The 27,368-nt window shown below is 40.5% G+C and overlaps 1 protein-coding gene across 4 annotated transcripts in view; it reads right to left on the bottom strand.

Annotated features, from left to right (window-relative positions):
• Window positions 1–339: 339 nt before the first annotated feature.
• The window catches only part of LOC116801490, a 67,340-nt gene continuing 40,311 nt past the window's right edge, over window positions 340–27,368 (bottom strand). For 2 of the 4 annotated variants that reach the window (XM_032721449.1, XM_032721451.1), the window contains exons 4-7: window positions 27,294–27,331; window positions 14,539–14,654; window positions 2,291–2,313; window positions 340–977 (exon numbers count right to left, since the gene is read on the bottom strand). In XM_032721449.1, coding sequence (XP_032577340.1) covers window positions 912–977; window positions 2,291–2,313; window positions 14,539–14,654; window positions 27,294–27,331 — 243 coding nt within the window. In that variant the 3' untranslated portion in view covers window positions 340–911. Of the gene's footprint in view, window positions 978–2,290; window positions 2,314–11,777; window positions 12,277–14,538; window positions 14,655–27,293; window positions 27,332–27,368 lie in introns of those variants that run through there. The other 2 variants (XM_032721452.1, XM_032721450.1) reach the window with 2 other exon arrangements.

Genomic DNA, 27,368 nt, shown 5'->3' with positions numbered 1-27,368 from the left:
GGCCAGAGAGCGCTTTAAAATTAATTGCTCATAAATTCTAAATTAAGCATTTTGCCACACTTTGGTTTCTGCTTATGGGTCATACAGCGAGTGCGAATGAGTAGAATATGCACTGAAAATATAACTGATAATTTTATTTTCTATAACCTTAGATGATGCAAGATTTGTATAATTATAGCAAAACAGACTTGAATTGGACCGTATTTTTATGACATAGTAATAATGTATACATGATAGGTGGAACATTTTCAGTAACTAAGATAAATAAATTCAAAATGTTTTTAAATAAATTAAAAAGTTTCTTCAGGTGTTGTCCACTCATTATAGAAGCCCGAAAAATGGTTTATTGCTGTGATGTATTTATAATTGAATATAATGTCTAGCCGACAAATAATTAAAATAGAAGGGTTACTATTTTTCAAGTGTACTGCTGCCCAGGTACTCAGCCACTCACAGCGGGCTGTGATTTACTGCCCTTGCCCCGGGGTTATGGGATGTGGGCTATAAGCGGTGGGCCCGTGGCAGGTGGGCCGCCCAACGACCGGAAAAATGTAAAACGCCCATTTTGATAATCAAAACAAATAATAAAACAACTTCACACGTTAGTCTGACACAACTACTGGTGCAAGCAACACAACAACAGTAATAGCCAGCGAGCGAGCCCCATTAAGCGATAATAACCGTAATAAACATATAAAAATTGAAACGGTGGGTGTGTGTGGGGCAGCAAAGAAATGCAGAAAAAGTAAATAAATAAAAGAATCGTAATTTCCAACAATAAAACACTATTTTGAGTTCCCAGGGATAAGTTTCGAGTTTCGGTTGAGTCGAGTTGCGCTGCGTTCCGTTGAGTCGGTTTTCAGACTTCGGTGGTGGATTGCGTGGGTTATTAGGTGTGATCCTCGGAATCGTTAAACAAAAGCGGAACAAACCATAAAAACAGCTCCGTTTGTAATCTCTCGAGCGACAGGTTGTATCTATAACAAAATAGGCATAAAAAGAAAAGAAACTCTTGTAAAACATAAACGACATGAATAAACTGTTGAATGGGTAAATGAAAATTAATAAAAGTAGCGTAATTTAATTGGGAGTGCGAAACAAATTGTTATTTTTATTATTGAACATTATTTTTGTCAGCATTTTATAAATATGATTATGATGATTTGTTTACATAGATTTAAATTTGTGAGTACTGTTTATGACACATATTTTACCATAGAGCGAGCCAGGAATTTTTTCCCTTTGTGTTGTTGGTTCCACTTAAAAATAGTATCACTTCACAGAAGTTTTGTTTTAAGGTCGAGTCCTATTTGTTAACAATTCATTGTTGTATTAACAATATATTTTTTAGTTGTTCATCTTATTCTATTCGATTGCTGCATTGAATCGTTTGCTGTATTGATTTCATACCGACTAGAACGCTGAAGGCTATAAACATACTTTCACAGCACAACATGGTAACATGGTTACAAACACTACACAGTTATAGATGCATTCATGTCGCACTCGAAAATCCATTCATTTAACAAGCTGCCAGCCAGTTTGTCCTTTGTTGGTTCCCACAACCCGAGAACTACTATGGCCAATGCGAGTGCAATCCGGCGCTGAGTGCGGATCGTAAAAGCCGCTAGAAGACAGGAGTAATTGCCCATAAAAAGACTGTAAAGTATTTCGGCTCAGAGGCGAGTGGAGGAGTGAGTAATGAGACCGGAATCAATTGTCACTCGCCATAAAATCAATGGCATTGAGTGAGACTCGGCTGGAGTGAAAAGTGTGGCTCAGTGGCAGTGGTGGAAATAAAAAGTAAAAACTCACTGCACATCAAGTTCGTTCCCTAATTTGATACACTTTTATAGCGTCAGTTTACGGCTTGTTTGGGCGTGGTTTCCCCTCCCCGGATCGCCACCGTCTGACGAATGAGTTCTTCCGACGATTACTAAATGCCTTCTCACGCAATCATTTTTTAATCCCCGATGCGGTCGGGTTTATGGGTCACCCCGAATCTGGGTCTCCGTGTCATCGTCATCACCACCGCGGCGATCTCGAGTCACCTTCAAATTACTCAATAAAATATATACGAGTGCACACCTCATGTCCGCTTGTCTGGTTGTGTGTGTTTTTCTCTACATTTATTGCTGTTTAATTGCACTAATGAGTCAGTATATCATATCAGTCAGTCAGTATTAAATGGCGCAATCAATAAATACACATGTTTGTGGGTTACGGGACAAAATTCATAGCTGAAAGATATTTAGGACTTACGTGTAGAGGATACAAGTTTGTAACTCACCATTTTTGCTGAATAATTGTTGTCTAAAAATATAAAAGAAAATATTTACAATTAGAAGAGAACAGGACAATATAGATTAAGATGATAATATCAAATTAGGACACAAATAGTTTGTTATACAAATTTTGATAGTCCGTCTTTAAGTAAGTTGTGTAAATATTGGCGACTAAAATAGCGTCACCGTTATAATTGTTATGATTTTCATTTCATTATTTTTTATTTGCAAGAACAATAAAAAAAAAATTCGTCTCTGAAATTATAAATTTTAAATTAAGTATCAAAGTTGATTGATGTTCTATTTTTATGTTCATATGTACGCAATTAGGTGTTTTCACATATAAGAGTCGTCTATGTTTTCTACCTATTTTTCTTCTCATTGCCGAAGGTCTAGATAGTAAATTAGTATCTCCCCCCAATGCTTTCCTTGGCCGAGGCTAACTGACTGAAATCCGACATCCCAATCGCTGTTTTTTCGTCATCGCCCGTGATGACGAGCGTGTTTTATAGGCCTCAACATGGTATTAAAACACACGCATACGCCCCGTTGGCGAGGGGAGGCCATTATGATACCTGCGGCGGTGGTTTTTCAGTTTTCCAGCTTTTCCGCTTTCCCTCAGCTGGAAAAAGGCGGGAAAGCGAGCATCAGGGGGAGGAAGCGAGTGGGCCTCAGATGGTCTCTCGCTGCCGATTCGAGAGATGGGCGATGATGGGCTCGCTGCGAAAGGAGATTTCAATATCATAAAAAATCGTATTAAGAGAATCTCATATTGGGAATCGTAAAGTTTTTACGACCGTTTAATGGACTCTTGCCGTAAGCGTGAGTATTTACGCGCTGCTTAAAAGCGGTAAAATATGGCCAAGTGGTGTTGTGGGACACCAGAAAAGAAGGCGCACGCACCGCAAAGGATACGGATATACATAGATAGAAATGCGAAAATGCAGATGTTGCAGATGGAAAGCTTCAATTAGAAACAAAAAGCAAGTTGGCCATCCAATTATTACCGGGAAAAGTCGTTAAAGGCCAATGCACAGAGGCGACATCTGTTAGCCGTCAGCAGAAGCGCTTGTCTATTCAGAGCACATTGGCGCCATCTGTATTCCGTTCGCCGAAGCGTTCAAAATTTATAGAAACATTTATGGAAACTACTTTATTATTTAAACTCCTTTTTCACTAATAAGGATAAAATAAATTTAAATAAAACAAGTGTACAAATTTTTGAACAGAAAATGAAATAATATTTTATAATACCCAGTAGTTATGCAGTTCGTGTTTTTAACTTTAAATGCATTCAAAAGACAGTTAAACCGATTTTTATATTATTAATCTTAATAAAAAATAAAGAAGTCAAAGTATGAAGAAATATAAATAGTTGGCTGTACTATAAAAAAAAGAACAAAAAAAGTATTCAAATATTTGTGGTTGGCCAGTCGAGATGTTAACAGGATATGAAACGGCAAATTATCGAAAGACAGAGTAAGCAAAAGATCTGTATGCGAAAGAGAGTTCCTGCAACGATCGCTAGTGCAGATAAGTGGGCGTGGCCCGTGATTGCGTTAAGACGCAAGAAAAGGACCTTATTCCTAGCATTCGTTAAAGAAGAGTTATAGTAAGTGTTGTGGTGACTTCAGAAACAGTTACTCAGAATTAAAAAAAAACCGATTACGTTTAAATTGATGAGAAATTAAATAAAATATTTAAAAAATTGGTAGCTTATTTAGCCTGCAGAATTCCTTGTTTAGAAATAACGAAGTATTTCTTGGAATTCATTTTAAAACTGGCCGTATACTTGCGATTTTAATGCTTAAACGACTTAATGGATGTCTGGCTGTTTTAATTGTAAAGGAAATAACTTCAGATGGGCGAAGGAAAAAGGCATTGTGTCCTATTAGGAACAACCATTCTATTTCTCATTACTTTCCGTATTCAATCGCAGACAGTGCAATCGATTCGGTGAATCTTGTCGGTCTAGTGGAAATCTCAGCCCATGTCACCAATATGCAGCTCGGTTAACTTGGCTGATTGAATGTCATTCGTAGGTGCAGTCACGTAGCATCCTACCTATAGACTTTGGGCCAAACAAATGTTGGAATTATGGTGACAACGACCCGACGACTTCATTAGACGCGGCCATTCATCAGACGGTGGAAAGGGTTATTTGACTGGTGGAAAGGATTTCCTACAATTTCCACCACTCGGATAAATCATGCGCCCAATCCCTCGTAGTGCACTGTGAAAAATTCCAATACTGTCTGCATAAAGTGGTTTTAATTCTTTTTCAAAAACTTTTTATAATACTAACACCATGTTTGAAAATAACTATTTCGAATCCTTCGTGATCTGTTTAGTCCCTTTTCGTAATATCCCCCATCACCGCATATTGTAACGAATTTTCTCCGTGTAGACTGTCGAATAAATCAGAAAGTTTGAGCAGTGCCGCTCGTAAAACGGATTCCGTCGAATGTTTGTTAATAATAGTTTTGCGTAACTCCCGCATTCGTTTGCCCGGGTCAGAACCACTCGTGAGTGATTTGTATTTGGGCTCGTTAAAGTGTCCAGCGGAATGAAGTGCTGGCCAATGAGTTTCCTCTCAAATGCGGCGGCACGATCGCTGAGCATCTTCGCCTATTCCCGCAATTCCGTGGATGCATCTCCGGAAAAAGGCACGTTTTTCAAACGCAATTTGCAACAATTTAAAGATTTTTGCGCCAGCTCCAACGGCCGATAGTCGAATTGCCAAAGATTGCTTAGGCTTTTAATGGGCTCGTTGGAAGGGCAAATGGCCAGGGGCGTTTGAAAAGGGGGGAGTGGCGCTAATTGGGGGAAAACTGAGAAGCGGAGAATCGAAAGCGCCGCATCTGGTTGCGAAATGTGAGCGATTTAAGAAGTTTAACTGGCGTCTACAGATGGAACAAGAATATTTTTATTAATCAGTTGAATTGCAAATCAAAACAAGAGAAAAATTCCCTAAAATAACAAAGCGCAGTGCGAACGAAATGGAGACTAATCATGAGGGGCAGATAGTGGCGGTTCTACTGTCTAAAGTCGTGGACTTTGGTCTTAATTTGTTCAAACCAGAGGTCTTTAAAAAATTACGATTGACAAAAGTCTAAGAGCATATTTATGTTATTGTTATTTTTAATGGTATATATTATTTAGTTACTCAATATTTAAACCACAAAAGTCCGATTTTATGTATGGGCACTATTTCAAAGTCTAACAGCTTTGTAATCATATTAATTAGTTTAATTCGCTGTGAAACTTTACACAAAACAGGCTCCATTACAAGAAAACTAATTGGGCCCATAAATCGAGTTAATTTCGTATAATGTAATCATTGAGAGTGAATTGGACGCTAATTGCTGAACTCAATGCGATGTCAGCAGTATTTGCATGTTTCTATTTCAAATTATTTCCAAATCGATTGGACAAAATGGGCATAAGTAATGAGAGGACTTTGCAGCACTCGGATCTCCACTTAACCGTCCGGTGGGGCAGACACACTCAGGTGACCTTTGGCTCCACAATGAGTCTCTGTAGAGCTACCGACAGATTCACACGAACGCATAGCGGTTTCAAGGGGATTGGGTGGGGATTCCGTAAACCGGATCAACCACTTCGGCGGTGCAATGGCGCAGGCAAATGGCCGTGATAAGAGCACCGCCTCTTTGTGTTGTTTCGAAGTCTTATGGTTTTCATAAATAGATTGAAATGAGCCTTTGGCAGGGCGAATTCTCCATATCATCCCTTCTACTGCGCACATCTCTTTCCGACCCTGCGCATTTCTCCCTGACTCAAAAATCCCTAACCGAAAACCCGTTTTTACACCGTACAAAATTTCATCCAGATATTGTACTCCATTGGGCTTTATTTAAAAAGGAACCATCTCTAAAAATGTAAAAAACTAAGCATAATTTAATGTTAAAATTAAAAAATAAATATATTACGAAAATAATTTTCTTTGGTGTCGAATTCTGTTTATTTTTCTTTGAATATTTAGTCTGCTACGGTGCTTAACTTATTTTCCAAGTGCATTTTCTTTTTTGACTCATCCATGCGGTCATCGCGGAGGTCGAACTCTTGCCAGTCTAAATGCGATGTTGTTGTCATTTAATGCCTGGGTCATAGTCATCCGATTATCGATTGACCGACTTATTGCTGGCCTGCCCGAGGAATCAAAGAAATTCAATTGGAAAATTGAATACCGATGGCTGGCAAAGTGTCGAATAAATTATTGTGAGATTAAAGAGTGAGCATCTTATAATAATGGTAGCAGCTCACACAGCAACTACTTACCCCTTTGCATATACTCCATAAAACCATGTATAATAACCTCCTGGGAACCGCAGACCAGGTTCCCTAATTTCTCCGACTTGCTGGCGAATTTACGTGACGCTGACACTTGCTATCTGGAGCCATAAACTCGGGGGCCTTATCATCGGCGGCAGCCATTAAAAGGGAGTTTTACTGTAGGACTGACCGCGACTTTAAAGTGAGCGCACAAAAATTATGCGCACAGCCGGACATGGCGACGTTTCTCCCTTCTACACAGGAAAAATTTACTTGAACTTTAGATTCGCAAGGCCGTTTTTCAGGAAGATTAAATAAATAGATTGTTTTAATAGATTTTTAGTTTTATTAATCCCATTCTGGCACTTAAACCTCTTTAAATTTTTTTGTAATTTTGTGAAAACAATTTATAATTTATTTTTTCTTATTGAAACCTATGGATATTGTCCATTGCCCCTCAGGCGAAACATGCAATTTATGAATACCGCGACTTGGCAACTTGGATCGAGTCAGACTCCCAGTGCAATTATGCTGTGTATTATCTTGGCGAAAATAAATTAGCCAGCGCTCGCGGCTTAACAAAGTCTGCCACTGGGCAATGGCGGTGGCACCTCCGTTTCGGCGGCTACATCGCGTGCCACACATCGAGACGTGATTACGCCCCGCTAGCAATTCAGTTGGCCACATTATGCATATGCATGTGGATGGGGGGCGCATCACTTAACTCACCTCAACGGCCATTTAGCATACTTTACAGGTGCTTTGCGGAGCGATTGAGACGTCTCGCATAGACGGTGGAGAGCTTTCAAGACTGCAAGACAAGCAAACAGATTTACGAGGAATATGGCTAAGCAAAACTATAACTTTAAAATGCAAGTTTCGATTTAAACATGCGTGTTACAGATCCTTTCCACTGAATGTCTGAAATAAACGCTGAATTTCGGGGACACAACAAGCAAATGTTGAACAGAATGTCTAGGATAACAAAAATCCTGCGATTTATGGCAAAATGCAAATGGTGGTTATTTTAAGTCATATTTGAGCTTCGCCATGTCAGCAATTTTTTACTGTGGTGTGGAACTCGTTTCCATATTCACTAGATACACAGAGAATTTTTTACTTAAAAAGCAAAGGATATTTGAGACTCGGCTTCAGCGCCTTGAAATTATCTTTTATTCGCCCAACAATTGCGCGGAATTGCGTGTTTTCACTCTCGGTTTCCGGTTATTCTTGAACCATAAATCACAATCAAAAGGAGCAGAACCACATAACGTGTGTGTACGCCTTTCGTGACTGAGGGAGTGAAGGAATCCAGATGGACTTCCGAGTCCTTTCTACCACCGCTGAAGGGTTAAACTGTCCAATTGCGAAGAGGGTCATAAAATGCCGGATTTTCGTTTCGGGAACCCCGGGAGTAGTGACAATAAAATGGCAAACAAAAGTCGCAGGGTGACCAGTTCTCGAAAACCCTTGCCCAGGATATGGTAAAAATATGGAAGCGGTCGGCTCGACAGAATGTCACACCACGTTGTCGCGTTTTACGACCGCCGCTCACCTTTTGTTTGCCAAGTTTATGGCCACCGGCCCTCCGTCTTTCCCTCATCCTTTGCAGCCGATGTCCGCCATTTAACCGCTTCACTTTCCTTGCCAGAATTAAGCCGACTCACAGCTGAAAATACGGCCAAAATAACTATTCAAACACACCGGCTGTGTTGGTAGTTTTTTTAATTTATCGATTCGCAATACTATTTGTATTTATAATTCAAAGAAAGAACCAAAACTTGCTCACCTTGGCCACATAATCGTCAACCGGTTGCATTTTTTGGCCAACGACTATTAATAGTCTTGACCTTCACGAATGTTTGGTGCGTAAAAAACTGCATTTGCAGAAAGGATATTCCCTGGAAAACGGTTAACAGGTAAACAGCTGTACCTAAAAAACACAATCGCCCGTCTAATTGCGTAACTCAAGGACTCTAAAACGCGGCAGGACTTGTACTGTCTGTAATGCAGCCCGTGCAATTCGCATAACCCTTAATGTAATCCGGTAAAGGACATGAGGATGTCCTTGAATCCGAATTCCATTCTACTGGCAGAGATTTTAAAATACCTTGTACATTGTTTTTCCCCTACTTATATAAGATATTATATTTTATAAACGTAACGAGCTGCTTGTTTATGTTAAACATATTTATTATTATACTAATTGTATTTTTGTCTATTTAATACTGTTTACAAAACCTTAACTGTTTTCTATTATTTATAATGAGGAGGAATTTAAAAAATTTAAATTAGTTTCCCTAATTTAAAGAACTTGAGATTTTTAAGGTGAACAAATAACTTTTAGGTTCAAATTAATATGCTTGTTCGAACGGTAATAAATTTATTATAACTTGTGCTGTGAAACCAAACCAACTGGCCAATTAAGCCCAATCAAAATGGAAACAACCGTAAAAATACAAATAATAACGAACGTAAATGCGTTATTGGGCAATTCTACGAGATCGCAACAGCTGAAGAGTCAGTCGATCGGCAATCTGATTCAGAATATAATTTCGGCTGGCTCGTTGACAACGCCTCACTGTCCGCCAAATCATTCATAATTCATTTTGTATGTCGCATAAATGTTTTTACTATCAATAAAAGCGCAATCAAATTAACATTAAACTTATTTCGCTTTGGTGGTGGCTCCTCGCCGGGATCGAAAAGCACGTAATTATTATAAAATATTCCGCCATTCCGTTGGACCATCGCATTCTTTCACTTGGCTGGGTCTGCCGTGATTTCTGTTTTCATCGTTTGTTGTTTCAAAAAGCTCCGAAATCGTATCATTAAAAATAGAAATTGGCTGTGATCTGTGTGGGCACCATCTTCTCTAGTGGTTTTGAGGTTTTCGCATTCGCTTTAATTTAAATCGTAAATGTGTCGACGCCACAGAGCTTGTTGACATTATATTTACAATAGCAGAAATGTGCAATAAAATTAAATGAACGGCTTATGTAAATGCCGAGTAATTGCGGACGGACGTTTGCTGAGAAAAGCACGGCGAAACGAGCGTTTCTGCCATTTTCCATTCGGCTATTCGGCCCTGAAAATGTGTTTCCCTAATTAGTTTTCTGTAAGGAACAGTTTCTATTTTTATGCCAGTCACATGCCCGTCGAAATAGTCTTACAAATGGTGCACTTCGCCTGAGGCAAGGGGTGATCATCTAGAATCTTAATTATTTATAGAAATGCCACATAAATCTAAAGCGAAAAGGAGGAGTTTGTTAAATTAATTATTCCTTCTACACTAGATCTAAATCTCTTTCTTTCCATTTGCATATAACAAAGGAATTTAGAATGTAATCAGGGCTCTGCTGAGGAATGCTGAGTTTAATCACAACATTTTTGGAAGTGGATTTTAAATTAACTTATGCCAACGACATTACTAAGTCAAATACAGCAAAGCTATTTCTTCAAATACTCTTGTGGTTCTTTTTTTCCATAAAATATACAGAGTTTTAGTGCGTTCCATACCAGTGCATCCCGATTTTTCTGGAGGTGAGCCATTCCAATTATAATCCAATCGAGGACCACATCTGCAGGTGATTAATCGGAGCATACGGAGCAGTCGGCGTTCCTCGAATATCACGAGAGCAGTAGCAATTGACGGCCAACTATGTAGACGGGCTGCCTTCATGGACAAGTGCATATGGCATTGGCATTGGGCTGGAACGACGGGTGGGCGGCGGTATATATGTGCACCTCCACTTGAGCCAGTTGCTCATTACACTCGACTGGATAATTACGAGCATTTCAATAAACAAGCACAAGAACCGTGTGCTCGAACTTGGCTCGAGCTTGGCATTATGAACTGTTTCCGAACTGCGCGCACATAATACCATATTTCAAATTTCAATTAAGACCAAGTGCTGAGAGAGCCGTTCCCCTTCTGGTTTTCCCTTCGAAACAGCCCACCAATGGCAGCTTTCGGTCTGTTGATCTTTGCGTTTCCTATTTGACTTTTGACTTCTTGAAATATAAACATTTTGTTTTATGGCTATCGATCGATTTCCCCCATTTTGGGTCTAAAAGGGACTCAAGTGCAGTTGCACTAGGCCCGCTGCATTGCCAAATCCTCTTGATGAAATGTTCACTTCCTCCAGCCCCACATTTTATCATCCGTCTCTTTTTTCTGGGAGCCAGCGAATTGGATTTATCTGAAAAACTAGTTTAGCTTTGCATTCGAAACGAGGTGCGGGATTGGAGCTCATCGGATATTTTTTAATAAACCATAAAAACGCTTCTAAAGTGTCACACTCAAAATTTGGGCTGTCACATAAATATCGATGCTTTAAAACAAATTCCAGCGACTAAAATCTGAAAATGGACAACAACAAAATTTGACCACCTAGCGCATTAGAGGCTCGATTGAAAAACCCGAAATTAAAACCCAGTCTCGAGACTGAGTGGTCGTCTGTGAGTTCGTATCTGTGGGATACAGATACCAGTCGGATTACATTAGGCAACACTTGGGGCTCGAAGATACGGAGAACGAAAATCATTTTAGAATAACAAACCCAGAAAGCCAACACAACTCGGTGGCCCTTTTGCGTCAGAGAAAACAAAGAAAACGCTGTTCAAATTTACATTCCATTCCGAAAGAGTTTCTGGAATGGATTTGGGGATAGCTGAATCTCCCTGTTGACTTAGGCGGCTCCCGGTTCCATTCGCTGCCCGGCTCAAACAATATTTTGCATATTCCATCGATTTTTCGACTCCGAAAAACGAGTGCGCATAATGAGCGTGCAAGAGAGATGGCTGAGCGCAGAGAGAGAGATGGCATTTAACTGGGTGTGTCTCCACCGAGAAAAATAGATGGAGACACGGAGGATACCAAATAGAAGGAAGTTTGTCGCCAGAGAGGATAATTTAGTATCGATTCCACATCATATCCATGTCTCCGCCGCAATTTCAAGTCGCTTTTCTAGCAAATCTAAGTCCCCGGCGCATAAATCTCGTTAATTTATGAAAGATGCGTGCGAAATGCCAACAAACTAACTCGCCAACGCCCACGACCACAACCGCACCACCCACCGCAACCACTCTGCACCTCTACACCCTGCACCACAACCACTTCGACTGTCACGCGAGTAGCTGTTCTGCATATCAAACCGAAACTCGAGAATGCCACAATGCGACTGCACAGAGAAAAAATGGGTTTAGACTTCCTCGATAGAAGAAATAAATATATTTTAGGATGTACCTAGTACACATTATGCTAATCCTATTTTATTTTTTAAGGTTCTTCGCATGTATTCAAATTATTTTCATAATTTCCTATTCAATTTATTTGATTTTATAGCTGTTGTTTTTGGATTGATCTTCAAAGTTTTCTGTGTATGGGAGTGCATGTCCGCTTCCAAGTCTGAGTCCAAATCCGAGTCCCTGACCATGTTTTGGACCCAAGTTCGTTTGGCTCTTGTCTCGCTGACATCTTTCGATTTATTTAACTGTCCATTTCTGTCGCACTTCGACTAACGATTTTCTAGTCAAGTCTGCGTTCGGCGGGCAAATTTATTTGCCTTGCCCGACATTCCAGCGATCAACTGCACGAGGGGGATAATTTATGCAAATGTCTGGCATATTGATACTGTTATGCTTTTGTAATGGAAATACCTGCAATTACCACTTGAAGTTCTATTGTGTAGTGGCGCTGTGAAGAGTAATTAACGCAAATTAGTTTTTCTCTTCGAGGGGGAAAACTAAACAAAACACCTTAGGGAAAATAAGTTTATTTTCTCTGCTGAAGCATAGGCAAGTGGTTTAATTATTTTAAAGGAGGAATTTATTCCTCGTTAGAGATCATGCTCTTGATGAGTCAGACAAATATTGTTTTAAATTACTAAAGTTTGCTATATTTACTAACATGGATTTTAGACTCTTAAAGGTTTTGACACATATATACAATTTAATCAGTGTGGCATGTATGTTTCATAATGCAAAATAAAATATTTCATTTCATTAAATAGCACTTTACGACAAATATGTGACAATATATTGCAAACGGCTGGATGGTAGAATAAATAACTAAAAAATCATATTTTCTTGCTGTTCTTGCATCCACAGACCCCATTATCATAATTATTTTTCTGTTCGGCTCTAAAGTAAATAATAACACTGTAATTACGGAGAGTAATGAGCTCATATGCGGGTGCAAAAGTCATTGATTACTTATAATGGGCGATTATTATTTATATAGATGGGTGTTTTTTTGTGCTTTTCCCTCTACAAAAGTGAGATAGACCGGCCAGAGACTACGATACCAACGCTTTGCTCGTCCACAAATGAAATGAAGTCATAAAATTATTTAAATCTGTACTTAAGTGACAATAAAGCACATTATGTACATTTAACGATAAGCGGCCATTGCAGATGACGATTTGTGGAGGCGATTTTCAGTAATCATCAGACGGACTTCAAATTAAATATATACACATATAGAAATACAGAAATTAGCCCCTGTATTGTATATGACTCTGATTAAAACGACAATGTACTGCATTTGGAAGACACGGTATCCGCACCTGTAATCCAAAAATTTTAAAGTGCACTGCATTCATAATTTATTTATTATTAAAATTTTTCGGATGACAAGCTTTTAGAGAGTTCTCATCCTGCATTAAATGACGCAGGTGCGGCTAATGGAGTTAATCAGTGAGCAGTAGGGTGACCCGCAAATGGATAAAAGAAATAAGATTATTAAAGAAATGTGTATTTTGAATGCATGCTCCCTGAAACTAAAATATAACCAATATTTTGATAATCGGTCAATATTGAACAGCAGGCGTGTATATATATATATAGTTATCTTTAATTTTTCTTTGATCAAGTAAAGAAATAAGTAATCAGTGGTTACCCAACTTATCAAACATACGTCTGAAGTGCATCGCCCTAATGCCACGCGGACTTATCCATTTGTTGATGCTTTTGTGTGTGTTTCTTGAGATCCCCAATAAAAATGCGTGATTACGAGCATTTAATGCAATATATTAATTACCTCGCCTTCGCAATCCGATGGCGATGTCGAATTCTCCCGGTCCGAACGCCCGCCGCCGACCAATCGAGCAGATTAAAAACTGGAATAACGTCTCTGTCCGTATCTTCTTGGTTGGAAATTGTGGCGGATATTCGAGTGAAGGCTCCGCCAATCAAGAGGTCGGAACTCTGCAACTTTTGACGGCAAGGTGGGCTGCTCAGATGGTGGAGGGGGGACATTTCGACCGGGGTCGAGCCGACACATTCGTTAGCCAATTTACGAGCGACTAATGGCAATAACGAATACACTTTATGGCATCATCCGTAATCGAAACGCAATGAAAACTGCACAAATCGTGCAATTTCTGGGCGGCAGAGCAGCAGCGGTCGATGGAAATCATATTTATGCGGTCACCATTGCTCTTCGAGTGACCATTTTGAAGCCATTCGCAGAGCAGTTGACAAATTAAATCATAAAATCGATGGCAACAAAAGCGAAAACAAAGGCATGCCTCGTAAAGTTTTATGCATACTTTCGTGAAGAATTCCCATTTAATGCCCGCCGAAGTTGAGCTTAAAATCGGAACCCGCGCACTCAAATTTTCGGTATTGGGTAAAACCCGACGGCTCGTACTTATGGCCATGTTAATGGCTTTTTAAAGCGATTATGCGAGATATTTTAATGGATTGCCCGAGCCGGATTATGATCGATTCATGCACTGGAGCCATTGGCCGGGATTAAATCATTATGCAATTAGGTTTTGACTTTGGTTTCCTCGCTTAGACAAAAGATTTTACGACTTCGGTGGCTGGGCGAGCCATAAAGCGAATTTATTTAAAACTCTGCAAGATTTATGCATCTTTGATTTAATCTCCGACTCCGCTCAAATTCATATTAATATCAAATGGCAATAAAAGGCAAATATTTAAATTAGTTTACCAATTCTTTGTTGTAGCTGGTGCCCACTTCGCTGGCTCCGCGGTGAAGTGTAGTTTTTATAGGCGTAATCCACAAATGTCATAAAAACACACACACACACACGCGAAGACGCAGACCTGGAAAGAAAAGAGAGGAACCATATATTAAATTTGTTTTTTCGGTCGTTTTTAAGCACACATAATTGATTTTTCGATTTGGGTAAAATTAAAGTCAATGCGGTATAATACATTAATATATAATTGTCGCTTTCATTAAAATGAATTTCCACAAGAATTCAATCAAAACATTAAAAAATATTTCAATCTACTTAAGAAAAAACATTAATTTTAAGCAATAAATGTCATGAATACCTTTCAAATGCTCGGGCTAGTAATTAGAATGGTTTAAAGGTCGCATTAAATACATATTTTTCAAGCTCTTGTATTTCTAATTGAATTTCGAATTAGCCCACATTTTATAATTCACACTCCCCTTCACTTAAATGAAAGAAGTGCAGAAACAATTTTAATTTCGTGATTTTAAATGGGAATTACGGGGTTTCCCATTTGGTGGCAACTAATTGAACCCAATTCTAACCAAACCAGCTGCCTTTGCAGGTCGTCAGGTGCGCCCAACGACAAGTCCCCAGTTGAAATTCGTTTTTTCTATTTTAATAATAAAAAGCGAAGATGTCGAGCTTGGAAAATCAATTCCGACAGTGTGTTGCAGGTTTAAGGAGCGCCTTTTCCTCCGGAGACCTTGGTCTGAGTTTCACTCAAAGCGTTTTGCTCATCGGAGGAATGAGTTCTCCCCCGGCGACCACTCGCATTACTTTTTCCTTCTGTGGTTTTCTCTGGAGCCCCAAGATTCCGGCACACAGATCCCTCAAAAAGTCTCCAACGCTGACCGCTCAGCAAAAGCAGCAGAAGCGGCATAAGTTGCAGTCGCCGCTGACGTTGCCGTCGCAGTCGACTCCTGCGCTGCGCCACTAGCCGTCTCGCTCCCACCAAAATGGCCGCACTAGCCTGCTTTCGCTCACCCTAACGGCAGCCTAACCGGTGTGCGAGCAGATCAGAGAGATCCATCTGCCGTGGGCGCAACAGGGTGCACACTATGCTGCTTCCCAAGTGCCACGCCCACGCGCCCCAAAAGCATTAGCTCCGAGAAACCGCCGACAGTCGGGCGGCGACGGTCCGCTCGCACCGCTTAACGCCCGCGTTTGCCGTCGCGATTGCTGATGTTGCTGTCGTCTTTGGATGTTGCTTGGAAAGCTGCTGCTGTTGTAACACGATGTTGTTGCTGCTGTAGTGGCTGTTGTAACTGACGTTGCTGCAGCTGCTGCTGTTTATAAATTGTCCATTGTTGCTGCAGTGTATTTGTGGTTGGTTTAACTTAAGTTCCTGCTTATCTCTGCTGCAATTTAAACATCGAAAGATGTTGCTGTTGTACCTGTTGTTGTTGCAGACGTGTCTCATGTTGCTGCTTTTTAGAAATGGCCTATTGTTGATGCAGCGTCTTTTGTTGCTGGCTTAGCCCAAGTTTCAATGGTTTTACTTATCTGACTGCAGTTTAGACTTTAAGCGATGTTGCTTTTGCTACTGCATTGCCTTTAGTTGATAAGTTTGCTGCTACTCTGCCGATATGGCCTTTTTGTCTTGCTTATTATTGTTTCCTCTAATGGCTGCTTTGTGAAGTTCTCCTGGCTTTGTTGCTTCTGTATAAATGCTTATATCGGTATTGCTATTGTATGGTAAAGTATAATATTTTTTGTTTTGATCATACTATGGTTGATATTCTTCTTCAGATTGGTATTTCTTCCGTTCTTGATAATTGCTAATAACTTTCTGGGAGCTGATATATACTGCGACTGCCAGCTGTCTGTGGTTCCTGATTCTTCTTAAAGCATTGCTATTATTTAAGCCGTCTTAACTTTAATATTTGTTGCGGTTGCAGCTGTGTCTGGTCTTGTCGCTTTTAAATCTGTTATCAAATCGAATGCTTGGGGAGCGTGCAAGGCTCTTAACTTGAAGCTTGGCAATTTCCAGTTGATTGGCTGCACTTCTTGAGATTTTCGATATATCAAGACGAGGGAATTTGCATGCAGAAAATGATGCTTGCTGCCAGCCAGGATACTTACGACCAAGAGGAACCCGGAGCAGCTGCAGCTCGGCCATCTCCACCAGTTGGCCTTATGGTGCAAATGGCCGGGTTTGGCGATGCGAAAAGTGAAAATGCAGTTTCGCATAATTTGATCTCTCCCCAACCCCCTGGCATATCGCTCTCTGTTGCTGCTGCTGATAGTTCTGGGTGCTGCGTCCCGGTACTGAGTCCTTCATCCTGCCGTCTGGTGGCAAGACAATGCCAGTTCTAATCGTAATCATGGTTGCAATGTAATGGCAAAATGCCAAGAGCCTTCCTCTGCTGCGCTCACCTCTCTCTCGTTTCTGCTTCGGTGGTTGTCCTTCGCTGGAATTGCACTTTTTATGGCATTGCAATTAGGGGTAAGCGCATCGATGCACACACACAGATACATTCAGATAGCGAGGTAAGGGTGCAAGGGCTGCGCACAGCTAAGGGTTGTTAATTATTTACTGAGAGGTGAACAGCAGGCACCCATACCAAGGCAACAATTATCTGAGAGTTCTAAATTGCAACTGCCCAGAATGCCAAACAAATAATTTTTAACATAACTTGGGCGCAACGTTATTATTATATACTTATTAAAGAGTTTACTAAATCTTTAAGGATACTTTTGACAGTATTTCATGAGGAATATTCATGAAGTGTTTTTGAATATGGTACACATGCTTATTTAATATAAATGACCACGATACTATTAAATTGGCGGCTTAGGGCAAAGGAAAATAAAATAACAAAAAAAAAGTCAGTATTTATATAATTTTTTAAGAATCTTAGATTTAATCTCATTCGAGTTAAACTCAGTGTTGGGCTGGTTTTCCAAATTCTTTTGAACAAGAATTTTTAATACAAGTCAAGTGCCGAAGTGTGTTATCAACAAACGATTTATGAAATGGGAAAACCCACAATAAAATCCCCAGGGCCAGTTTTGATCCAAGTCAGAGTGGAATGCAAAGGTGAAGGGGCATGGCTGGGACGGGGGAATGGGGTCGATTGGTCCACTGTCGTTGTATTTGCGCATTGTGCAGAAAAGTCGTAAAAATTTCAGCTGTCTACGTTCGAAATGAATGGGGAGAAATGAGAAAAGGCCGCCACGCTGCTGGCTTTTCTTCTTATTTTCCGGGGCAGACCGGCGAGGAGTTCTTGTAAAGTTTACGAGCGCAAATATAATTCAAATGGTCGTTAATTGCAACAACAGCGAAAGAGGCTCATAAATGGATTGGATACCCGCTTGGGGAAGTGGGCGGGGTTATATACTTACAACCTCCCCAACCAGACAGCAACAACAAAAAGCTAAGGCAGCTGGGACTGGAGAGCTTTTTTGCAGCCGGAAAAGCACAAAAGCAAAACAAAGGCCCAAGCACGTGGTGGGGATATTTCGATGGCTATATTTCGAAATTTCCCGATTTCGATTCAGTAAGCGTAACTGGCTTGGCCAAAAAGTACCAAAGAGGTTAGATTTCGACTGGGCGTGTGTGTGTGTGCGCCCCAGGGAAATTTCGAAGCACGTGCGTGTGAGTTGCGCATGAACGGTACACCAATACTTTCGAGCAGAAACCCCTCACAGATACTCCTCACACAGATACTCTACTGTACTGGGGCTACGATATCTGTGAGATACGCACAGATACGGCGGCAGCGCCGCCGGCGTCAATGTCGACGTCGCTGCCGGCGTTTGAGAGACCGAGCGGCGTGCAAGAAATCGTCGGGCAACGGCTTCAAATGAACGCAAAACGTTGGAAAGCAAACAACCGCAAAAAAGCCATCAGCTAAAAATAAAACTGCAACTATCTAAGTGAATCTGTAGAGAAAGAGTGATAGCTCAGTGTGCCCAGTGTTTATTTAATTACTTATTTAAATTTTATTTACAATATAAGTTGTGATTTTGTTTGTTTGTTTGTTTCCCCATTAAATCTCATCGCGGAACTGGTTTGCATTTTGTATCTTTTATCGCTGCAGTTCGTTTCTGTGGGTGAGTATCTGTGTGCGTGTGTGTGGATGGCAGCCTGCACTTGATAACCAGTTTCAAGTATTCCCCATCTTTCCCATCTCTTTTTGCAGATAAAAGTAATGAAACCCTAACGTTTAAACGCCGCCATAAACACCAAATAACAAATTTTCTGGCAAACATGGCATGTCACGGTCCCATTAAACGTGGAAAATCGGCCCAGAAATTCAACACGACGAAAACTTTTTCGACTGTCCCAGAAAGCAAATATGTACAGTGTATTTGTGTGCGTGCCATTGACATTGACTTATGGTCATGAAGGGGGAAGGGGCTAAGGGTGGGGGTTGTTGGTTAAAGGGGGGTCTCGCCGCTACGACAAAAACTTGGATTCTCTCGTTTCTTTTTCGTCTTTCGACTTCCACGCACATTTATGGTTTGTTTTGCTCACACACACACCTATCCCATAGAAAAGCCTACGCAGCGGCAGAAAGAGAGGGCACAAACAGCAGAGAAAGAGACGAAATATGTCTCGGATGATGATAAACGCCTCTCGTCTATTTTGGCGGGTCTATGAATGAAACAATTGCTCCGAATGGCTGACTGCCAGACAGACAGCTACAAACTGCCCTTACGGGGGGCAAATTGGGGTATTTTGGGTTTTGGAGGCTTTGAGGAACCGGGACCTGAGGGCCCGGAAAGCCGACAGCAATAAACGCTGTGCTACGACAAAAGTCTGATGAGACAGACCATTATGATGCTCATCATCGTCGGCGATAATAATGATTTTCATTTGCACATTCCACCCGCTTCGCTGCTGCCGGCTTCCAGCATTCAGATTCAGTGTGCATTCAGTGGGGCAGGTTATTTATGGCACTTTTCCTATCGCCACTCACTGGGGTAATCGATTTTTATTGGATTAATATTGCTTTCCGCATGATTTGGCCTATTTTTCGTTATCACTTAGCAGGTTTCTTGACGCTGAGGAGTGGACAATGACTAAGACTGAGTCAATTGGAAAGCAGGTAAGTCTTAAATGTTTTCTTTGCAATTATAGTAATGAATTTCAAATTAACCAGGCTTACTTTAAAATTAAACATTTAGCTAAGAATTTGCATATTTATTAATCAAATGGGTGAATGTCTGGAGCAGGTTTCCTATATAATGTTAGTAGACCACTTATTTATACTTTTCTCTTGTGGATCTGTGATGATTGGTTAAAAACAAATTTATTAGGCATAACGACTAGCTGAAAGTATTTATTACCATTGACTTGGCCTCAAGTTCCAAGAATTTCGAGAACCTCGCACTCAGCCATTTTCCCCTCCCTGGTTCAATGGCGTATGGGGCGTATGCGCAATATGTCTGCGCATCCAGTATTCGACCAGAAATCGGTCAAACTGCCACCTGGCTACTTATTAGCGGCACTAAATCAAATCAGCCTGCCTGGACAGACAGATTTTACGAGCGGTGCGCCAGTTACGGAGCTGCATTTTTCACATGCGTATAAATCAATCAGGAAGGGCCCCGACTTTGGGCATCAGCCTCTCGGGCCAAAAGGTTTGAAATTCGAATTCAGAGGTCGTTCCCTGAACTCAGATCAGTTACAAACTGCACCAGCAATGGCAGAGCAGACGACAGCCATAAAGTTTAGTTTTACGACTGCCAAACGCATAATTAAGCACTCTCACCTACACGAACGCATTCGCCAGGGGCGGTTTTTGGGTTTTGAGTCTCAGACTCACACACACACGCATGAAGACCCACCCCCTGAGACAATGGCTGCCAAATGGCAAACAGCCCGCTGTTTTTATCCCCATTTATCCGAGTTTTGATTGCGATATTCGGGATTTCGTTCTATGCGAACAGATGCAGGCGTGAAGCATCAAAGATAGCACATGCAACATATGCAGAGGGAAACAGTCTTTACTTGCTTAAGCGAACTATAATTGATTACCTTTCTGGGAGTACCAATATGATAAGCGATTGTACCTCTTCCTTTTTTTTTTTGTCGATTTTAATTAAAAAAATGTGTTGATTCCTAAATTTAAGGCATAAAATGCATACGTTTAACAGACTATGAAACACCAATTTTCCTTTCCGATAATATATGAAAATAAAATCTGTCTGTCTTATAATATGTACAGCCATTGACATTGTCTGAATGTCGGGGGTTGTTATTCGATTATTTTGTACATTTTGACCATTGCCCCGCGGCCTAATGAGGCTGCAGAAATGCCAAAGATGCGAAGAGGAATTTACATGTGTGGCTAACGCCCCGAACATTAAATTAATGCCCCCGGTCGGTCTGGCCTTGCGAATATTATCAAATTGTCGAGCTCGACTTGAACCTTGGTCGTCGCCGCTTCGACTTTGAATGCATAAATTGCCGGCAGACAGACGGTCGGTCTGCGGGGTCCTCTAATTTGGCCATTCAAATTGCAGCTCAGACAAGAGGCAATCGTTATGGCAGCTGCTGCTCCATGGAGCATAAATTGCACACTAATTGTGTCCATTTCTGGGCGTCGCTTTGTGATTTCATATCCAGCCCAGCCACCCACTTGGCCGGCCATTAGTCGTTTTAATAAAACAAAATAAACTAAAATACAGTGGCGGACTCTGTGCGCAAGTGTCGTGGCCATCTTCAACCTCAACTCAACTGGGTCCAAGTCTGGTTTCCAGTCTCTGTCTCTGGCATTTCGCTCCTCCAACACCCTCGACTTTTCCGCTGGCGTGGCTGTCGCCATCGCCATCGCCTCGTGTTTAGTTTGGGTGTGAAATCTAATTTGAAAAGTTTGTGTAGTCATTTTGATGCCGGAGCGCACTCAGCAGCATATGCTACCCACCGCTCGGGTTTTCTTTTCTAATTTTGTTTGCAAGTCATTGACGGCAATATTGCCCGGTTCCACCAAAACCCAAGACCCTCCGCCCGATTTCAAACATCTCTGTCCACCGGCTGTGGCTCGAGAATTTTATAGAAACCGCACCGAGCACATTTGCCAGACATTGAACGTGAGCATTCAGAAATTTAAATTAGAATTTCCATAGTTTTGAAGCAGGCTCTAGGAAAAAGGGAATGACATTTGTTAAATAATTTTATGACTATCAGGATAGAAATGTGGGATTTAGAATAAATAGAACACCGAAGTAAAATGTGCCGGATCTATTTTAGGTCTTTATTCTGACTTATATTCAATCGTTCTTACATCTTATTGTTAATATACAAACCATATTTAAAAAGTCCACTATACAAATTTAAAAACTAGTTTGATTTAAATCATATGAAATACATTTCCTTTGCCTTAAATTACAGACAAAGCACATCTTTTTTTAATAATTGTCAATATATTTTCTTTTTGAAGCCGAGACCAGAATTTAAAACGTTCTTGGTCTCGCCGCAAAGTCAATTCGAGGTGAAGCAAATTTGAAAACTAAATTAAACTTCAATTCCTGGGACATAATCCCCAATGGGCGATAAAGAAATATACTTCACGGAGGGAAAAGAATGAAATAGAACAGAGCAGAATAATTGAGGAGACAAAATAAAAAAGGTGGAAAAGAAATGAAAACTCATTTGGAAACTGCGTCCCAGAGGTGGTGAATGCTCCCAGAAAAGTTTAGAAATGTGCACGGCTTCCATGCGTGGGTGTGGACTGCCTCAGGATGAGGATGAGCTGTGGAGCGTGGAAACAATCAACTGAAAGCGTTGATGGTGACGACTGCTCCTTCTTGTGGTCCATGGCAGGTATAACCGCAAGAGGGGCTGGGATGCGGAATGCGTCTGCTGGCAACAATGGCGCAATGGCGTTTGTAATTCCAAGCAATTGTTTCCGTTCTCCCGCGACTCTTTTGTCTGTCCTGTTTTCCTTGGTGTTTTTGGTTTGGGTTTTTGGTCCCGCCCAGTGGAGCGTGCATTTAACACCACTTGCCGCAGAGGACTCATCTGCAGCTCCAATTCCAGCATTTTGGCACCTTTGGCCGGGATGGCAACGATTTGCCATAAAGTCACGTACCTTGATATCGGGCGATTTTGCGAACTAGGATTTCTGGCAATGGTCGAGCATCCCTCGGCTCGTTGGCTCGCCAAATTGTCGCACATTCTTAGGGGAGTCCAGGTCCCGAGTATCTTGACTATCCCCAAAATAACCTGCCACCAAGTCCGCCCTCGACGCTCGTTATGCGGGCGGGCGGCCGTCTGTTTAGCACATCCCACTGTCCGTCCGCTGGGAGTCGGCGTTTTGCATTGGAATTTGCTTCGCCAAATGCCGCCATTTAGGGTTGTGCCAATAAAAAAATGATATTTATGGTTGTAACGGCCGTTCTGTGTGTACGCCCTCCCCACATCGAACACTGCCCTAACATCACCCTCCCCCAACGCCCGACAAGAACATCCGAAAACTGGCGGTCAGGGCATGCAGACACATAAAGACACGGGCCTAGGCACAGTTGGATTAGGTAGTACAAATTTTACATAAAAACGGTACACGATTTTATTCAATAATATATAAGAATTCTTAATAATAATATAAATACCAAAAGGAAAACATCAGTTGGATCAAATTTATGTATTCTTACTTAGGTTAATAGTTATTTACGTTAAGAACTCAACTGTAACATTTTAGCTTCAGCTAGGATTTAAACAGTTTAACAACATGAGTTGTTACTTATGAGTATTTAAAAACTATTTTTTATGTAATTTATTGAAATCTATTTTTCTATTGAATTTTCTATGGAAAGTTTGTTATTGAACCACTGTTTTCGGGGGTTGCCACGGCACACAAATGAAATCTCACAGGCATAACGATCTCATGACTCTTTGCTGGCAAGGGTTGGGCAGAAAAAAGGAAGTAGCACAGAAACAGGAGCCAGGACTCTCACACACAGGCGGGCACTGACATAGGCAAATATATAGTGGCTGAGACTTGGGCACATACACATAGAAAAATATGGCACGTACTCCACGAAAGCCATAAGTTTACGTTTTATATCGGGCAAACTGTGCAATATTATAAATTTTGAATTTTATCTTGGGCATTAGATTGCCAGAGAGTTGCCTGGTTGGCTGCGAACCTCTCAACCTCACTCCCAGTCTTTCGCCGTATTTCCCAGACTTTGTGTGAGTTGGGTTGGATTGCCGACCGCCCCTTTCTTGTTAGGGATTAAACGAAAGGACGTGCTCGAGGGCGCAAGTAGGAGCTCCTGGCGGATGGGGCAGGTGGGTAATGGATGGTAACAAAGGGTGATTATTGCGATTGGCGAAATAGTTGAGCTGGGGCTGGGAGTATTAATGCCAGAGGTATCTGGAAACTTTGTGCGTTGTCGTAACTTCTTGAACTTACTGTTTTCTTTTCGCTCTTCTTTCCATTATATTTTCCAGGACCAAGGACATCCATATATGGCGGAATAAAAGGACACGTCTTATGTGACAAGTGCTGGCTAAACGTCTGTGGTTATCGCAATCATTTTCGATTTTCGAACCCCATCCCTGTTGAAAAATCAGCCGGACAGCAGCAACCACCGAACACAAGACACAGGACGACCGGAAGTGAGGAAAACGCTTGTAAAATCGGTCGCACACGAGTGCGAGCGAGACACGAGCGAACGGGCGAAGGAAACGACAATTACGAGGACACGCCGGCTTGCTTTTCTGCTTTTCCTGTCTGCTCCTTTCAGTTGCGGCCGTGCAATCGTCGGGTCAACAACGCCGCGTGTCCGATTTCGATCTACAAATTAAAATATAAATCTTCACATCTGTATTTGGTTTCATCTTTATCTGCATCTAGATCCGCGACACGGCATAATTTTCAGCACTTTTGGATAATGGCGATTCTGTGCGACCTCGTAAACGTATACTGAATGTATCCTGAGTGTATCCTATCCGGTATACCTTCAGTATACGTAACACGAGATAGCACGAGCAACGTGGGATGTGAAACACTTTTTAATACATCTTAATACACGTAGCACTTTGTTATATAGTTTTACACTTTTTTAAAAATCTCTACTAAGAAATACATAATTTAAATATAAATACTTCAATAAATGCCCAATATAAAGTTAAAAAACACTTTCGAATTTTACTGGGTGTCTGGGAAAGTTTTTTGGCACGCAACCTGTTGCTTTTGAACGTGGGGCCAGATGGATGAACAGCTGATTCAAACTTCAACGAGCGGCAATTATTATGCAGCCATGTTATTATATTATGAATTAAAGTATTTGTCTAAGACAAATATTAAAGGTTATAGATAAGAAGGCCCAATTAAAAACTTGTATTAAGCATATACACATATAGTTTTTGAAGTATCAAACACAGAAAGCCTTTCATTTGACTTAAGTCAAAATTAACAATCAGGTTCACACAATTTTTTGTAACGGCCATAAATCTCTGTGTCATGAAACCGCATTTAATATACTCATTAAATATTTTAGCTGGTCTCTTCATGCATTTTTCAACAAGCCGTAAATTATTTAAGGAAGCAATAAAATTGGCTTGCGTTGTGACAACTTAATCTTTTAAAATATATATTTATACATTTATAAATATATAAGCGTATAAATATATTTATATATATCATATATTTATATGATAGCGTATGATAAGAGTATTTTGACGGATATCAAAAGAAAGTCTTGCATTATGATAACAACAAATTATACGCCTATAACTATTATAAAAAGGCATTTAAAAAATGTTCAACAAAAATCAAAATCTTTATTAAATAAACCAAATAAAACAACAGTTTTTAATCTTATCTTTTACAGAGCCCCTGGCGGGCATATGGGAAAACAACACAGCGCCCTCTCGTGCACTATTTCTGTACTAGAAACTTTCAATGCGCATAATCTATTTCATGGAAAGCAAATTCGGGGTTGAAGAATGGTTTCTTATAAGAAAGGGGCTGCGAAATATTGGCGAATTGAGCGAATTGGCACTGTTACCATAATACGATATGTTTTTTAAGGCAGTTGGGCGTAGATTAAATATGCCGATTTTATATATATATTTTGGGCCTACTTTTCTTACTTTTACAAATGCAAAGAGTAGTTTAGTTTTTATTAGATTTTTAAAGGTATGCTCAAAAAGGTATTTAATATTCAAAACATCTGCTGACTGGAAAAATATTTTTCCCTCTTTTTTTTGTCATACTGTATCTCTAAGATGCCGGTGTTGAAGCCGTCGAACCTCAGCTGGAAACTTGTGCTCAAATCGAGAATACAAAGTATCTCGGAGATACGCTAGAATGATGAGAAGGAGGGTATGAGGTTAGACGGCGAAGAGGGGACGAAACGAAGGAGATAACGAAACCAAAAACGAAACTCGCTCGACAACAACAAGTAAATGAATTTATGAGCATGCCCAGCTCTCTTTTTCTCTTCTCTCTCTGCTTCTCCGTCTCAGTTTCTACTGTTTCTCCCTCCACACCCCTCCTGCACTCTCCTATACAAACAATATCGTATTGAAATATTTCAACAATGGCCGCTGCGAAGGAGCAGGCAAAGCAGAGAGCGAGAACATTTAATTCGGCCATATTTGATTTTGATTTTGGACATGCTGTCATTGCTCTCAATTTTCGGGGTGGGTTTTCGGTATCGGTATCTCCAGTGCGTCTGCTCCGTTCATCTTTGTACATTTGTATCTGTATCTGCAGCCGGTTCCGCCGGCAAAATGAAATGGCTTTAACTTTAACCTCTGGTGCAATTTCTCGGCTCATGACTTTTTCGGGCACAATCATGGCATGTTAATCCCTTATTAATTTTACGATCTTCGCAACTGGGGAGCTGTGGTTCCAACACGTCTTTAAAGACACATAAATCAATTTCATGTCGCCTGAAATTGAGACTACCTATTGTATATATTTTTCCTAAATTAATATGCAACGAGAGGCTTATTGGGCATAAATGGCCATCGATTAACTATAAAATGGTCGATTTACGATTGCGACCATAAAATCTTGATTCGAGTTCGACTAGCAAATGGCAATCGGAATTGGAATCGGGCTGGGTTCTTTTCTGGCGCTGGGACCACATTATCTATGAATATCGCTAGTGGAATTTATGGGCGAGTCTAAAGCTGTCGAAACTTGATTTACGACCCATGAGTCGACAGCGAAAAGTGAGTAAGATATTGACGGAGTGTTTCACAAAATACCAGCCGTCCCATACACCTGTCCTTAAAATGATTGAGGCTCCATTAGCTTTCCAAGCAAGTGGGCATAAAATATATACATTTGTATTTATAACGCCTTCATAACAAAACTCAAAATTCCATGTCTGGTAACCGTTACATTAGATAAGGTGTGAATAAATAAACTACATTCATTAAATTGCCTTATAAGTATATAAGATCACGGTGATTATAACATTATTGGTGGTTATTAAATTAAAGCAGTATGCGAGATAAGTTATTAGATTTAGGTCCGCCTAGCTAAATCATTTCCTTTCATAAATCGAAATTAGATGGAAAATAAAACCCTTTCTTAGGTTCCATTTTAATGGTGTGCCCTGGAACCAAGCCATTGCAAAGTGTAAGCATTATTATGTTGATAATATCATGCGGACATTTCGAATAGGTTCGCATCTTTATGACGCCGGGAAATCTTAATGAAAATCAATAAAGAGGCTGCACACACAGATGGGTAATAAAGCGATTACTTAGCGGGTTTTTGTATCAATATCAATTGGTATTACTTACGAGTGCCCAGAGTATCCATCTACAAGTCCATCGAAGAACTGCAAATAAAGACGGAGGAGATGTCATTAAAATCTT

Source organism: Drosophila sechellia, chromosome 3R (assembly GCF_004382195.2).
Source record: "Drosophila sechellia strain sech25 chromosome 3R, ASM438219v1, whole genome shotgun sequence".
Classification (NCBI taxonomy): Eukaryota; Metazoa; Arthropoda; class Insecta; order Diptera; family Drosophilidae; genus Drosophila; species Drosophila sechellia.
The sequence above is the reverse complement of the archived record's forward strand: the minus strand, read 5'-3'. Positions and strand labels throughout refer to the sequence as shown.